The following is a 15165-nucleotide window of genomic DNA, read 5'->3' on the forward strand; positions in this document are numbered from 1 at the left end:
CTCAAAACACACAGACGAACAAGCCTTGCTGAGGGAGAATCAGCATGGCTTCTGTAATAAGTCTTGTCTCACAAACCTTTTAGAATTCTTTGAAAAGGTCAACAGGCACAAGGATGCAGGAGAACCCATGGATATTATATATGTGGACTTTCAGAAGGCGTTTGACATGGTCCCTCACCAAAGGCTGCTGAGGAAGCTCCACAGGGAATTAGAGGGCAGGTCCTCTCCTGGATTAGGAACTGGTTGAGGTCCAGGAAGCTAAGAGTGGGTGTCAGTGAGTAGTTTTCACAATGTAGAGAGGTGAAAAGCGGTGTGCCCCAAGGAACTGTCCTGTGACCAGTGATTTACAACCACTTCATAAACAACCTGGAGGCAGGGCTAAGCAGCGAGGTGGCCAAGTTTGCAGATGACACCAAAACTTTTCCGAGTGAAGACCAGAAGTGATTGTGAGGAGCTCCAGAAGGATCTCTCCAAACTGGTAGAATGGGCAGCAAAATGGCAGATGCATTTCAATGTAAGTAAGTGTAAAGTCATACACATTGGGACAAAAAAATCAAAACTTCACATATAGGCTAATGGGTTCTGAGCTGCCTGTGACAGATCAGGAGAGAGATCTTGGGGTCCTTGTGGACAGCTCGATGAAAGTGTCGACCCAATGCACGGTGGCAGTAAAGAAGGTTAATAACTCAGTATTTATATACCGCCTTTCTGATCATCGGATTACTCCTCTGACTTTATTCAAGGCGGTTTACATAGACAGGCATTTCTAAATCCCTCAAGGTGATTTTTACAATCACAGAGGTTCTCTCTTTCAAGAACCAACAACATTTCAGAATGGATCTTCCTGGTTTGGTCTCACTTCTGGCCTCCAATCCTCCCATGCAGGCTGACAAGCAGCTCTCTCTCACACATGGAGGGCAGCCAAGATGCTTCTTGCTCACACCAAGAGCAGGTGGAATCACTCAGCTCGGCTTGTCAGCTGCTTCAAGGTTTCACCATTCTTAGCCGTTCAGGGAGCTGCCGGTGTCCTCGAACTGGCGACCTTCTGATGTTATCTTCGGGCTAACGGAGGCTCTACTCTCTAGACCAGACTTCCTTCCATGCTTGGGATCATTAAGAAAGGCATTGAGAATAAGACAGCTAATATTGTAATGCCAATGTACAAATAGATGGTTAGGCCACACTTGGAGTATTGCGTCCAGTTCTGGTCACCACATCTCAAAAAGGATATTGTGGAGATGGAAAAGGTGCAAGAGAGCAACAAAAATGATTACTCGACTGGGGCACCTTCCCTATGAGGAAAGGCTGCAGCATTTAAGCTTCTTTAGAAAAGAGGTGTCTGAGGGGGGACATGATTGAGACATACAAAATCATGCAGGGGATGGACAGAGTGAATAGAGATTCTCTTTACACTCTTGCATAACACCAGAACCAGGGGACATCCATGAAAGCTGAGTGTTGGGAAAGTTAGGACAGATAGAAGAAAATATTTCTTTACCCAGTGTGTAGTTTGTGGAACTCTTTGTCACAAGAAGTAGTTACGGCATCTTGCCTGGATGCCTTTAAGAGGGGATTGGACAAATTTCTGGAGGAGAAGCTCACTACGGGTTACAAGTTATAGTAGGTATGTGGAAGCTCTTGGTGTTAGAGGCAAGCTGCCTCTGACTGCCAGATGCAGGGGAGGGCACCAGGATACAGGTTGTGTCTGTTGTCTTGTGTGCTCCCTGGGGCATTTTGGTGGGCCACTATGAGATACAGGAAGCTGGACTAGATGGGCCTTTGGCCTGATCCAGCGGGGCTCTTTTTATGTTCTTAACTCTGGAACATAATGTGTAAGGAGAGAGAGTAACAAAATACTTAACTTTTTACTTTGTCCTGAACCAATAACCAACACTGAGATAAGAAGTTGACTTCTGTACTTTCATGGATTTACTACAGCAGTGTTTCTCAAACCATGGGTTGGGACCCACTAGGTGGGTCATGAGCCAATTTCAGGTGGGTCCCCATTCATTTCAATATTTTATTTTAATATATTAGACTTGATGCTACCATGGTATGTGACTGCATTAGAAGAAATGCTACAAGCCTGTACTTTTAACAGGTTACTATTTATGTGCTTTAAACAGTATAGTAAATGGGACATACCTGAGTAAGTGTGGTAGGGTTGCAACCTAGGATTGTTAAAAATTTTCTTGCTTGATGATGTCACTTCTGGTCATGACATCACTTCCTGTGGGTCCTGACAGATTCACATTCTAAAAAGTGGGTCCCAGTGCTAAAAGTTTGAGAACCACTATTCTACATAATCTACATAACAGATAAACTGCAGCATCAAAAATTATAGCCTATTAATATAAACAAACTATAAAGAAAAATGTGTTAAGCTTACTGAGTACCTAAGGAATACCTTTTGTTGTTGTAAGGCTTGTTCTCACAGATCTCAGGTGATAAGTAATAGGGTGTTCCAATACAAGTCCGAGCAAGTTCCACTGTACTAAAATAAAGAGGAAAAATATATTACTGAATTAATAAATCATGTTTCACACTATTAAGTGAACTAGGAAAAAAATGTTGAATGTTACCTATTAAGAACTCTAGCTATTCCAAAATCTCCCAACTGTATTGTTCCATCTTTGGTTAAAAATATATTCTGAAATCAAGAGGAAAAAAATGAAGTTGAAGACCAGTAGCATTCAACTACAAGATCAATGCATATTAAATTAGTTTCAAGTTGTTTTCAATCCAAGAACTTCTAGTCAACATCTCAGGAAACCACTTTTGGCTAAATGCACATTAACATACAGAATCAAGGTATTCCTTTTATAAAGGCTGCAACCCTATACACACTTACCTGGGAGAAAGACCCACTGAAATAAATGAGACTTATTTCTGAGTAGACCTGCATAGGACTGCAATGCAAGGAAGAGTTGGCTACTGCAAGTGAGGCATTTTACTTTATTCTGGCCAAACCTTCTCCTATGTCTATGAACAAACCATTACACAACATTCCTGTGCAAACTAAATCTGCATTCCTGTGCAGATTTAGTTAAAGCCAGGAGAACAGCATCATCTGCATAGAGCAATATGGAAACTGGAAGCTTGTTAATTACTGGAAGGGAGAAAGAGTTTGTTGCTAAATGAGAAGGAAGATCTGCCAAGAATAAATTAAAAAGTAGAGGGGCAAGGATACATCCTTGCCTCACACCCTTATTGACTGGGAAACTGGAGGAAAGAACATTAGAGGAAGGAATACGTACTTGACAGCGGTTATGAGAGTGAAGTTGACGAAGTAAAAATAGTAGTCGGGGATCAATTCCCCAATTATTGAGCTTGTTCCATAAAAGGTCCCTATTTATTGAATCAAACGCACCTTGAAGGTCAACAAAGGCAACAAATAAACTAGATCTGTTAAAAATAGAATACTTCTCAGCAAGAAATGATAAAAGAAAAGCGTGGTCAAGAGTAGAAACACCTGGGCGAAAACCAGATTGTTCAATCCCTGGAAGGTTTTTTGAACGCGCCCAGGACGATAATTTAATAAGAAGAAATTTAGCGTAAATCTTCCTGATGTTAGACAGAAGACTTATGGGACGATAATTAGACGGGAGGGCAGGATTTTCTTTCTTAAAGATTGGAAGAAGAAACGAAAGCCGCCATGCATCAGGAAAACAACCCGAGGTATTAATCAGAGTAAAAAGTGAGGCTAGGGGGTTCGCCCACCATCCAGGATTACTGGATAAGACCTCATTGATTATGAGATCCGGACCTGGAGCTTTAGCAGATTTAAGAGAGATGATTAAATCATAAATCTCAGTTGGGGAAACCGGTGGCCAATCAGGAAGATCATGGAAGTCATCATTTGAGAGAGGAGGGGGAGAATGAGAATAAAAAGTTTCGGAAAAATAATCAACCCAGGTAGCCTCTGGGATAGGAGGGTGTATAGCATGAGGAGGACGACATGCCCTTGTGATTACAGACCAAAAGGCCTTATGGTTTTTGGACAAGATGGCATGATGTTTTTATATGTTTAACAGAACAATCAGTCTTATACGTCAGTTTTGAGTTAAAGAAATCCACTTTTTGTTCCTTAAGGCAGTTGTGTTTTCGTTTTCTAGTTAATTGGCCATACTTTTTGATAGAATATAGCTATTCTGATGTGGTTTGTTTCATTGTGTTCTGCATTAAATTACCTTTCCAATGATATACGTATACTCGTATGACATGATGGTATTATTCATACATACCAAGATTTTCACAATTTTGGTCATTCATGTCAAGTTCAGCTTGTTGCCCCCCTAAAGCTTGTTGCCCGGTGCAACTGCACTCCCTTAGCTACGCCACTGATCTCCAGACCCAACTGTCCCAAGTTTCACTCAAAGAAGTCTAGAATTGCTTGCTAACAGGAGTATAAAATTTGGCAAATTTCTGTTAAGCATGGAAGATTTATTGTAATCAGAATTTGCGGACCACATTGTGAACAAGATCATGTTGTTTGCTCTTGCAAAAGTTACCACTAGATGGTGAAACTACCAGTTGAGAAAAGATGCTTCTATCAGTTTTAGAAGTGTGGTTTAATTTAAAGATTTGGTCAACATGGGATGTATGTATTTCTTAGTCAGGAACATTCGCCAATATTCTCTGAGCTGACTGTTTCTTCAAAGCTCACATGTGTAACCAAAAACTTTATTTAGGTTCTCAGATAATCATAGTTGAAGGCAACAGCACTCATAGTTAAAATCTCTGGGTATACTGACAATAAAATTCCAAAACAACTAGTTTTGTTTGATGAATTAAAAGCAACGTTTTGTCCTATAATTGCTGCAGACAACATCAGGCATCCAAAGGCAAACTCCACAATTCCAATGCGTGTCAACTTTCTGTTCTCTATTTAACAGCGAAGGTCTTCCCAAATCCAACTGAATTAATTGGGCATACAATTCACATGGGACTTCATCCTAATGTAACTGTAAGCAACACTTAAAGTGATATTTACTTCAAGATTACTAAACACTTCTTATCTTATTAAAAGATTGATAATTATACTATTTCTTTGATGACATAATTTATTTTCTGGGTAGCAGACCTGATCCCAAACTCTCCAAAATTGGCATCCAAATACAATTTAGAGATAAGGTCTCCTCCTTTCTATTCATATTATCTTTGTGCTTAAATATCTCGCATCTATTTGCATTCTCTGGAAATAATGTGATACAATTCTTAATAAAACTGTGGAGTCAAACTTCATGTTATGCCCTGTTTTTTCCACGTGCTCTGCAATGGCAGATTTATCTATCTACTTTAACCTTATGATTGTGAGGTTCTTTAATCAGAGAACCAGATGCCTGTGCTATGTTACCATATCTGCAAGGTATTACAGACAGAATTAGCAGAGTCCATGTAAGGTTAATATAGAAACTGTTTTTGTTCCTATTGCTAAGATGAATTTAAGGAATCCTAAAAATACAATACATCCATGGCTGAATCCTGGTATATATAGTATCCCATGTGAATGTGGAAAAGTGTATGTAGGAACTACTGAAAGATCAGTTGCTACCTGGATAAAAGTACATCAGAGTGAACTTCAGAGTGAAAGAGAATGTATTCCTCCTTTCCAACAAACCTACCTACAGGTTGAAGCGATATGGTCCAGACAAAGGTTTAATATCTAATCTGCAATTTGTAAGAGCTAGGTCTGTGCATTCGTTACAACACCAAAAACTTTCAGGAAAACATGTCCAAACTTACCTGTGACTTTATATCTCGATGCAAAATTTTTCTATCGTGCACGTGTTTCAATGCTAAACAGATCTGTACAAACCAATCCATGATCTAAAATATCAAAACTAAATGTTATTGCTGGTTGATAAAAGAGCAGCTCTATTGTCAAACCGTGTGAAACACAATTTCCCATATCACCTAGAAAAACCAGAACATTTCACCAGTATCTTGCAATATTCAGTAGGTACTTGGTATCCGCTGGGGATCGGTTCCATAACCCCTCAAAGATACAGAAATCTGTGGATAATGAAATATGTGGGGGATCGGTTTGCAGCACCACAAGGACTCCTGGGGGCTGTGCCAGGCCCTCCAGAGTGCTTTCCCAGTCTCTTCAAAAGGCCTCCTGGACACAACCAGAAAGGGTCATGGTAGGACGGTCTCCCCAGCCGAATCTGTGGCCTCAGAACACCTCCCAGACGTGACTGGAAATGGCTTCTGGTAGTGCCCAAGGGGCCCTCTAAGCTGCAGGCTTGGCATTTGCGGATGCTCAAATCTGCAGGTGCAATTCAACATTAGGAAGGCAAGTAATAGCTCTCATACTTCTGGGGATCCAATCCTGAAAAGCTGAATGTTGTCTGAAACAGTGCTTATAACACCTACAAGACAGGTCTTTGAAGGAAAATGGTGCCAACTGGCCAGAATGTACTGCTCTCGTTGACTTATACCTGCTATCCCCCATTTCAGGATGAAGAACACCATTAAAACTGCAATAAAGGAAGCAGTGTTATTGGAGACATTACTGTATATGAAACACTATGCTTACTGCAGAAAAACCTTTTGATGTATAACCACATTGTTTTCATGTAGGAATAAGTATGTATACTATCATGAGCAACAGCCATCACAGATCATGTACGTAACTATAGACAATCATGGCAAGACCCTGAGAAAAGCTGTGCTATGCCAGGGCAACTACCACTCACTGTTCTCCATCTGTCCCTGCCTTTTGAATTCCAGGGCAAGAGTTGCAGCCATTCATCAGCAGTTTTCAGGGACCAGCACACAGTTTGGTCTTTTTCTAGCTTGTATGCTGACCAAGCAATGTTAAACCACAATACCAACAGAGCTACAGCCTTAACTCTGCACTGCTAAAATCTAAAATACAGCAGAACACTTTGGTGCAAGCACGTTTTTGGCTGCTAAACCAGGGGTAATGGTATTAGCTCTATACAAACAGCAACAGTTTCAGACCAGTATATTGCACATTTATGAAAGTTACAATACAGTACTCCCTTGGTATCCAGGGGGGTTGGTTGTGGCCCTCTCCATAGATACTGATACCTGTGAATACTGGTGTTCACTCCTGTAAGCCACTTCTGGGTCAAATGACCCCCTTCCCTTGGCCTGGCTCACCCCAGAATGCATTGCGTGACCCAGAAGTGTCTTAGAGGAGTGCAGAATACTGTCCTGCAAAATGGCGCAATTTTGCAGCATGAAGGTATGGAAGCCTCTTTTCTTAACAATTTTACTTTTTAAAATGTTTTTAAGAGAGAACCTTGCATCTGTGGATAGTGAAATCCACAGATGCCCGACTCGCAGATAAAGTTGGGTCTACTGTAACTATAATTACCAAGCAATAGAAGTTTTAAACCCCATTACCTGGTCTTCTGAAAACAAGACACCTTTCTGTGCATTGATTTTTTTGAACAGGTCCCCTCCTTCACAATAATCCATAACTATGTAAAGACATCCACCTTCTGTAAAATGAGAACAAACATCTTGAGTCAAATGTTCATTTGTACCACATGCAGTAATGTGGTAGTCAATACCTTACTTTGCTTTGTTCCAGTTATTATATGTTTTCCAACCAATTACAGGATGCATGAAATTTACAGCCAGATTTTATGATTTATTTAGACCGCAATCCTATGCATTTTCCTGAAAGCAAATTCCACTGAACACAATAGTACTTACTTCTGAGTAAACCTATACAGGATAGCACTACTGGAAATCAATACGAGTTTTATGTAATTTACTTCTAAGCATGCCTGACCGCATTTACACATAGACTTGCAGTACATAAATTAAGAAATCCTGATATAGGTAAAGAAGGGGGAAAAAAACCCCAAGACAAATTGCATCAATTCAACTCCTTCAATCAATTTCATGTCTTCACATTGCCATGTATTCATCTTTTCAGATACTATATTATTTTAAAATCTAACCTTCAAATGATTCTCTATATAGGACAATATTTGGATGTTTCATGTTTGCCAACACCGCAACTTCTCTCCTTGATTCTTCTCTTTCTTTATTTGACATCTTAAAAAAAGGAAAAGCATTAAAAAAACAAACAGAAATATTAAAAATTGTACAATGAAAGGACCAAACCCTCAGAAACTCACCTTGGATATATTGATCTCTTTAATAACATACTGTCTGCCATTTTCCTTTGCTTTAACCAGAATTGCTTTTCCAAACGATCCTTCACCAATCTTTTTCACCTTAATATATTTGTCCATGGTATTTTTCTAAGGCATCCTTATGCATGGGCTAGGGAGGAGAAGTATGAAATTTAACCAAGTTGTTCTTTTAGTATCTGCCAGATCGCATTACGCATTGCAAGTATGCTTCTAAATCACTTGTCTTTTTAAATACAATCAAGACTTCACACATCGCCTTCCAGGAGGACATGGAGCCCACCAATGCACTAATTTCTGTTTCGGCTAAGTTCTATGGTAGCTTGCATCCACCATCTCCATTTCTCCACATTGGGAAAAATACTTTTCAACTGAACACAGAAATATTTAAGTATTTTTACCTAAACAAGTGTTCACCTCTCAAAGACAGCCAGGTGACACTGGAAAGATTCCTGCTCTGCTCCATGGGAATTACTCAGTAAAATGTCAAAGGGTTTAAGATTATCTCCATGCAACTTAAAATTCATACGAAATTTATGGGTAAATTCATCAGGGGCTGAAGTTGATATGAGCAATATGCAGAAGACAGTCAACTCTACTTTCTTTTGTCTCAACCATATTAATCAGTGGCATTACTAAATAGATGCCTTAAGTGATAATCCTATACACTTAACTGGGAGAAACTCCCATTAAACACAACAGGATTTATTTCTGAGTAGACATGAATAAAATTGCAACAATGTGAAAATCTGTTCAGTGTAAAAATTCAGGGCCCAATCCTATCCAACTTTCCAACACCAATGTAGCCCAGAGGTAAGAGAACAAGTCTTCCCTTTCCTTGAGGAGACCTCCATGACTGCCCCCACCACAGAATACAGCACACTTCCCATCAGTATGGCGGCATCAGCTCCTGAAAGTTGGATGGGATCCATTTGATTTTTTAGATAGAGCTGTGCCTGTTCTGAATGGGTCACCTTACCCAAAAGGATCAGAGTTGCAATTCAGTGATGCTCCTGAACATGGTGTTACTTTTGGATGCCTGGGTAACACCTGTGGCTAGGAGTACTCTTACCAGCTTCAGTTAGCACACCAATGATAGTCTGGACTATAGTTCAATGAGCTTGGAAAGCTTCTACATTAGGCTGTTGAACTGCACTCAACACAGTATTACTTTTTGAAGGCCATTCAAGAACGTTAGTTAACCCAGAAGGTGGAAGCCTTGTTATTGGTTACAGCTGGTATAGGAAGCATATTTCTCCAGCTCAAAAGAGGTGCTCTGCTTACCAAATAGTTTACCAGCATAATTGAAATGTACAGCGTTTGACTATCATTTTAGTATTCTAGGAGAAGAGAGCATCTCCAAAACTCAGATCATGCAGGTTCTGCTGTTTAATAGATCTACACATTACTTTTTCAGCTAAGGTGCCCATACTATGGCTCTTCCTTCCCTGGAGTCAGTTCTTACAGTTAGAAAAACACCCCAAATACATCCATTTTATCATGTTTTGGGGCTAGACAGATGAACACCTTTAATCCTGCAATCCTACACATACTTTCCTGGGAGTAAGCCCTACTGAACACATATAAACATGCATAAGGTTGTGCTGTAAGGAAGGAGGAGGGGTACAGTGCTGCCATTCTGTTGGATTTCAGGTGGCCTTTTTCACAATTCACAATTTTGTAAGCCACCATAACTCCAATTTAGTTGAAATGCATTAGGCTTAACTAAGGGCTTTATTATGACACACAAACAGCTTCTTACAGACATCACAGAAGAATAAAAGTACTGGCTAGTGACCTAAAACAAAAGTAGCCAAGCCCAAGTTCTCAGCACCTTTCATCACACTGACTTATGGTACTTGTCTGAGAGCACAATATTTGGAACGCCAACTTCCATTATACTTTACAACATCCATTTTTGGGCTGAGGAAGTGTAACATGAAACCCCCCTTGCCAAAAGGGTATAGCGGGATTTTTTAACTCGTCTTTGCAACTCTGATGTCCAGGCCGCGGTAGTTATGCTGAATTTAAGACACAGGACACTACAATTGCCTGAGGACTCTCTAAACCAGGAATGTCAAACTGATTTCTTAAAGAGAACCAAAGTTAGTTTTCATAGTGGGTGGTGAGGGTCGCAAGTGACATCATTAAGCAGAAAATGACATCATTTAGGCCCAAATCCTAACCAACTTTCCAGCACTGGCACAGCGGTGCCAATGGGACATGTGATGCATCCTGCAGTTGGGTGACACTCATGCAGGTCTCCTCAAAATAAGGGAATGTTTGTTTCCTTACTTCAGAGCTACGTTGCCCTTATGTTGGTGCTGGAAAGAGGGTTAGGATTGCGCCCTAAGCAAATTATGGCCAGAAATGAGCACCTTGCTCTCATACAGAAACTCATTACCTGCAAAAGGCAGAAGAGAAAATGTGCAAATCTTATTTATGTTTTCAAGATTGGAGAGAGCCCAATAATCAAGCTGAGAGAGTCCAGTGATAACAGGAACCAGATAAATTGCATTTGGGGGCTGCATTCGGCCTGCAGGCCTTATGGTGGACAGCCCTGCTCTAAACCAGTGTTTCTGAATGTTTGCCCTCTGCTGTACCATTTCACACAGTTCATGTATTCGAAGTACCACTGGAAGTAACTGCTGATGACATCACTGACAGTGACTTCTAGGTTGGGAGGCCAGATGCAACGCAACTAACACCACTAAGAGGCTCAGAGTGGAGGAGCTTTTTCAAGCATGGAAGAGCATACTCTGGAACCTATTGCACTTAAGCGACTTTTAAATAGAACTTCTGACTATCTGAAATGTAACAAACTCGAATTGAACTCTCAGAAAACCAAAGTTATGGTCTTTTCAAAATCATGGAGCCCAGGCACTTGGTCTATTGGAGGGGAGAAACTAGAACAGGTCAAAAGCTTTAAATATCTTGGAATTCACTTCCACTACAATCTTTGCTGGGGTACTCATCAAAAATTGGTTACAAACTTGGCACATGTCACTTTGCAGAGCACCAATCGATTCTTTTTTAGTCAGGGCAATCATTATATACCAGCTGCTCTCAAGGTATTTAATGCACAGCTCCTGTACGGGTGCCCTATCTGGATTAGCGCTATAAACCACATCCTTGAGAGTATCCAAGCTAAATTTTTGAGGGCTATCTTGGGTTTACCTAAATCTGTACCATACTCTGCATTATGTTTGGAGACCGCACAATCGCTCTTAGTACCAAGAGCATGGCTTTTAACCATACGCTACTGGCTCCAGTTACATTATAACGTGAAACCAGGCAGTCTCCTATCCAGAATGTTATCCGAGTCTAGTTCTTCTAAATGGTATAGCCAAATTAAATCGAAAATTGAATCAATTGGTTTTTCATTGGATTTTTTAAGTTTCTATCCATTCCCTGGAGTTTATCATAGGGTAAAGCAAAGAATGAGAGACATTGAGGCACAAAACCTCTTTGAACTTGCTTCTAGAATTTGCTCCCCTCTTAACTTCTCTATCCCGCTTAAGTATGGACAAATGGCTCCTTATCTGAGTATTCTGATCAACCCTTCTGAACGTTGTGCAATCTCCTTGGCAAGATTCAATGCGTTTCCATCCAAGGTCACAGAAGGCAGATATAGGCAAAAACCATATAAAGAACGCTTCTGCCCTTGTAATTTGAGAATTGTTGAATCAATCATACACATTCTTTTTTATTGTCCTCGGCACACTAGATCCCGCCACACTTACATGACTCCACTTTTCGGCAAAATGAATGGGCTTTCGGATGAAGCAAAACTGAAGTGTCTCCTAAATGACTGCTCACCAGATGTGCTAGGGGGAGTTGCTAAATTTTTACTTTTAGTGATTTCTAAGCCTTCTTAATGTAATTTGTCAAAAATATTGATATTTTATGTTAAACTGTAAATGTATTATTAGTAATTTAGTATCTTAACTCCATTTTTGTAAACGGGATTAGGACTGATTATGTTTGCTTTTATGATTTCTTTATCTATGCCTAATAAAGGTTTATTCATTCATTCATACACTGGAGCCTCTACTGCTATCTGTTGGGTGTTTTCCTGATCTCACTGCTGGGTGGCAGGTACTCCTTTGTGTACCTCAAGGTACTGAGGGTACTCCCTCAGAATGCTAGATGCAAGGGAAGGAACCAGGATGCAGGTCTCTTTTTGTCTTGAATGCTCCTTGAGGCATCTGGTGGGCCTCCATACAGGAGGGTGGACTAGATGGGTCTTTGGCCTGATTCAGTGGGGCTCTTCCTATGTAATGAGCCTGTGCAACTCCTTGCCACAGAATGTGGTGGTGGCTTGCAGCCTGGATGCCTTTAAAAGGGGACTGGACAAATTTCTGGAGGAAAAGTCTGTCTCAGGTTACCAGCTGTGATGGGCACACACAACCTCCTGACTTTAGAAGCAGGCTACCTCAGAATGCCAAGCGCAAGGGAGGGCACTAGGAGGCGGGTCTTCTGTCTTGTGTGCTTCCTCTGGCATCTGGTGGGCCACTGTGAGATGCAGGGAGCTGGACTAGATGGCCTATTGCCTGATCCAGTGGGACTTTTCACATTGAGCACCACCAGACACCCCTCAGGTGCCACCACTAGTACCCGTACCACTGGGTACAGGGCTCAATCAGTGCTCCCAGCACGTACCCCTGCTGCACCACTTCCCATCGTCCACCTGCTGGAAGTGCTTCATCGTCACCAGAAGCAACTGGTGACGATGAGGATGTCATCACCAGTCACTGCTGGACTGGGAGGCCAGACGCAACACAGCAGGCACTGGCGAGATGCAGGGCGGACGGAGGGCTCTTCCGAGCACACCGAAGGGCACGGGAGCGCCACCCTCCGAGGCCAGCCTCCCGCCACACTGCAAGTCCTGGTTTCTCAGCAGGGTGCGGAGGGCCTGCGCGTGGCAGCCCAGTCTACACCAGCCTCTACACTGAGGCAGCCCAGAAGGGAACACGTGGAGCCCGGTGCCAGGCACGTCTACTCAGGAGCTCAACGGGACCCGCTCCCAGTCAGTGTCACGGGCGCGCCGGAAAGCCTCTGCACACCAGGAGGGGCCGTCCTCCCGGACACACCCATCCCCGCAGCGCCGGTCCGAGCCAGCCCGCCAGCCACGAAGCGAGGAAACTTACTCAGAGGCAGCAGCGCCGACCCCGGGAACGCCCCAGCCCGAGCGGAGCTCCCTCTCCTCCCTCAGGGTACCTCCGACCCAGCCTCATTCAGCAGCCTCCAACTCCGTTTGCCGCCCCACCGCAACCTACCCCGCAGCTTCAGTCCCGCCCCTCTCACGCGGCTATAGGACAGCGGAGAAGAATCCCGGCCCGCCATTGGGCGCCTCCCTGTCCGAAGATGTTCGGGTGCGCCACGTAGGGAGCGCCGTAGCGATTGCTTACAGCTTCACCTTGGTAACGAGCGAGGCGGCTCCCACGTGATCAAAATGGGAGGGGCGGGGACAGAGCGCGTGTCCCGGGGAGGGGGTGCAACGCGTGTGGGTGCTTGTCTGCCTACCTGCGGGGGCTTGCCTTGCGGGGTGCGAGCACAGGCCTGTGCAGGTCTACTCAGAAGGAAGTCCCATTATAGGCAATGGAGCTTAGTCCCAGGAAAGTGTGGATAGCATTGCAGTCAAGAGCCCAATCCTATGCATGCTTACTCAGAAGGAAGTCCCATTATAGGCAATGGAGCTTCCTCCCTGAAAGTGGGAATAGGATTGTAACCTCAGTGTGGCCAACTATGGGCCCAATCCTGTCCAACTTTCCAGCACAGGTGCAACTGCAATGCAACTGCAAGATAAGGGAACAAATGTTCCCATGCCCTGAGGAGGCCTCTGACTACTTCCCCACCACAGGGTGCAGTGCATGCCCCATTGGCAGGGCTGTACAGCACTGGAAAACTGGATAGGACTGGGACCTGTCTGCAGTAAGAAGATGGTGATGTGTGTTTGGGAAGTGCTAAAATGTTTGCATTCCTCATTATTTCTTATGCAGAGCCCAAGTCTACTCAGAAGAAAATAGCATTGTAGCCAATGGAGATTACTCCAAATGTGGTTAAAATTGCAGCCTCATACATGCAAGCAGGCATCCTCATTCTCTTGCTGCACACGCCTCTCCCTTTGCTGTGTTGCATATCTATATGTGGATGTGTTCCAGTCCTTGCTTTCCAACCTTGTGCTGCATAGCTGTGCATTTGTGAGTCAATACCTCCTAAACCTTTTTCTTGATAGGGGATTAATAATGTGGATCACGGGCCCTGTCCTGCACCTGTGCAGCTGCAATGCAGCTCAGAGGCAAGGGAACAAATGTTCCCTTACCTTGTGGAGATCTAACTACCCTCCCACCACAGGATGGAGCACACACCCCATTGGCATGGCTACACCAGGGCTGGAAAGCTGGATAGATGGGGCCCATAGTCACTGTAGCCATAGCAGTACAGTGCAGTCCTATGCAAACTTACTCAGAAGCCAGTCCCACTGTATAGTGTTCCTTGCTCATAGGTAAAAACACACAGGACCGCAATTTTATAAAACGAACCTTTGCACGTTTCCTCTGAGATGAGATACACTCGGTTTAATAAGAGTGTAAGTATGTATAGCAATGATTTTCAATCACTGTGTGCCTCCTCGCCCATGCGCAGCACATGGGTTGTGGGTGCTTGGATGCCTCACGGTTGTGGTGGTGCTTTTCAAAGGACTGGTGGGGAGGCTCAGCGTTACCTGCCTCCTCACCCATGAGCAGCACATGGGTTGTGGGTGCCTCACACGGGGTGGTGCTTTTCAAAGGACTGGTGGGGAGGCTCAGCCTCACCTGCCTCATTTTCCCTTCAAGGCGCTGCTGACGGGTAGCAACCTACAGCACAATCCTAGGCATGCCTACTCAGAAGTAAGTCCCCTTGTGCTCAATGAGCCTTACTCCCAGGAAAGCACGAGCAGGCTCCTTTCGGTGCTTCAGCTCCAGTGGCTTTGGCGGGGTGCGGAGGGCGCATGCGCGGGGCCAGCGTCACCTGCGATGCGCGT

General features: G+C 43.3%; 1 protein-coding gene across 5 annotated transcripts in view; it reads right to left on the reverse strand.

Annotated features, from left to right (window-relative positions):
- Positions 1 to 13407, reverse strand: part of NEK1 (NIMA related kinase 1) — a 54427-nt gene extending 41020 nt beyond the window's left edge. For 4 of the 5 annotated variants that reach the window (XM_066631741.1, XM_066631743.1, XM_066631742.1 and 1 more), the window contains exons 1-7: positions 13289 to 13407; positions 8124 to 8271; positions 7944 to 8040; positions 7378 to 7475; positions 5746 to 5829; positions 2583 to 2650; positions 2408 to 2494 (exon numbers count right to left, since the gene is read on the reverse strand). In XM_066631741.1, the coding sequence (XP_066487838.1) occupies positions 2408 to 2494; positions 2583 to 2650; positions 5746 to 5829; positions 7378 to 7475; positions 7944 to 8040; positions 8124 to 8240 (551 nt within the window). In that variant the 5' untranslated portion in view covers positions 8241 to 8271; positions 13289 to 13407. The remainder of the gene's footprint in view (positions 1 to 2407; positions 2495 to 2582; positions 2651 to 5745; positions 5830 to 7377; positions 7476 to 7943; positions 8041 to 8123; positions 8272 to 13288) is intronic. The other variant, XM_066631744.1, reaches the window with a different exon arrangement.
- Between the last annotated feature and the right edge of the window lie 1758 nt (positions 13408 to 15165).

This window comes from Tiliqua scincoides, chromosome 6 (assembly GCF_035046505.1).
Source record: "Tiliqua scincoides isolate rTilSci1 chromosome 6, rTilSci1.hap2, whole genome shotgun sequence".
NCBI classification, from domain to species: domain Eukaryota; kingdom Metazoa; phylum Chordata; class Lepidosauria; order Squamata; family Scincidae; genus Tiliqua; species Tiliqua scincoides.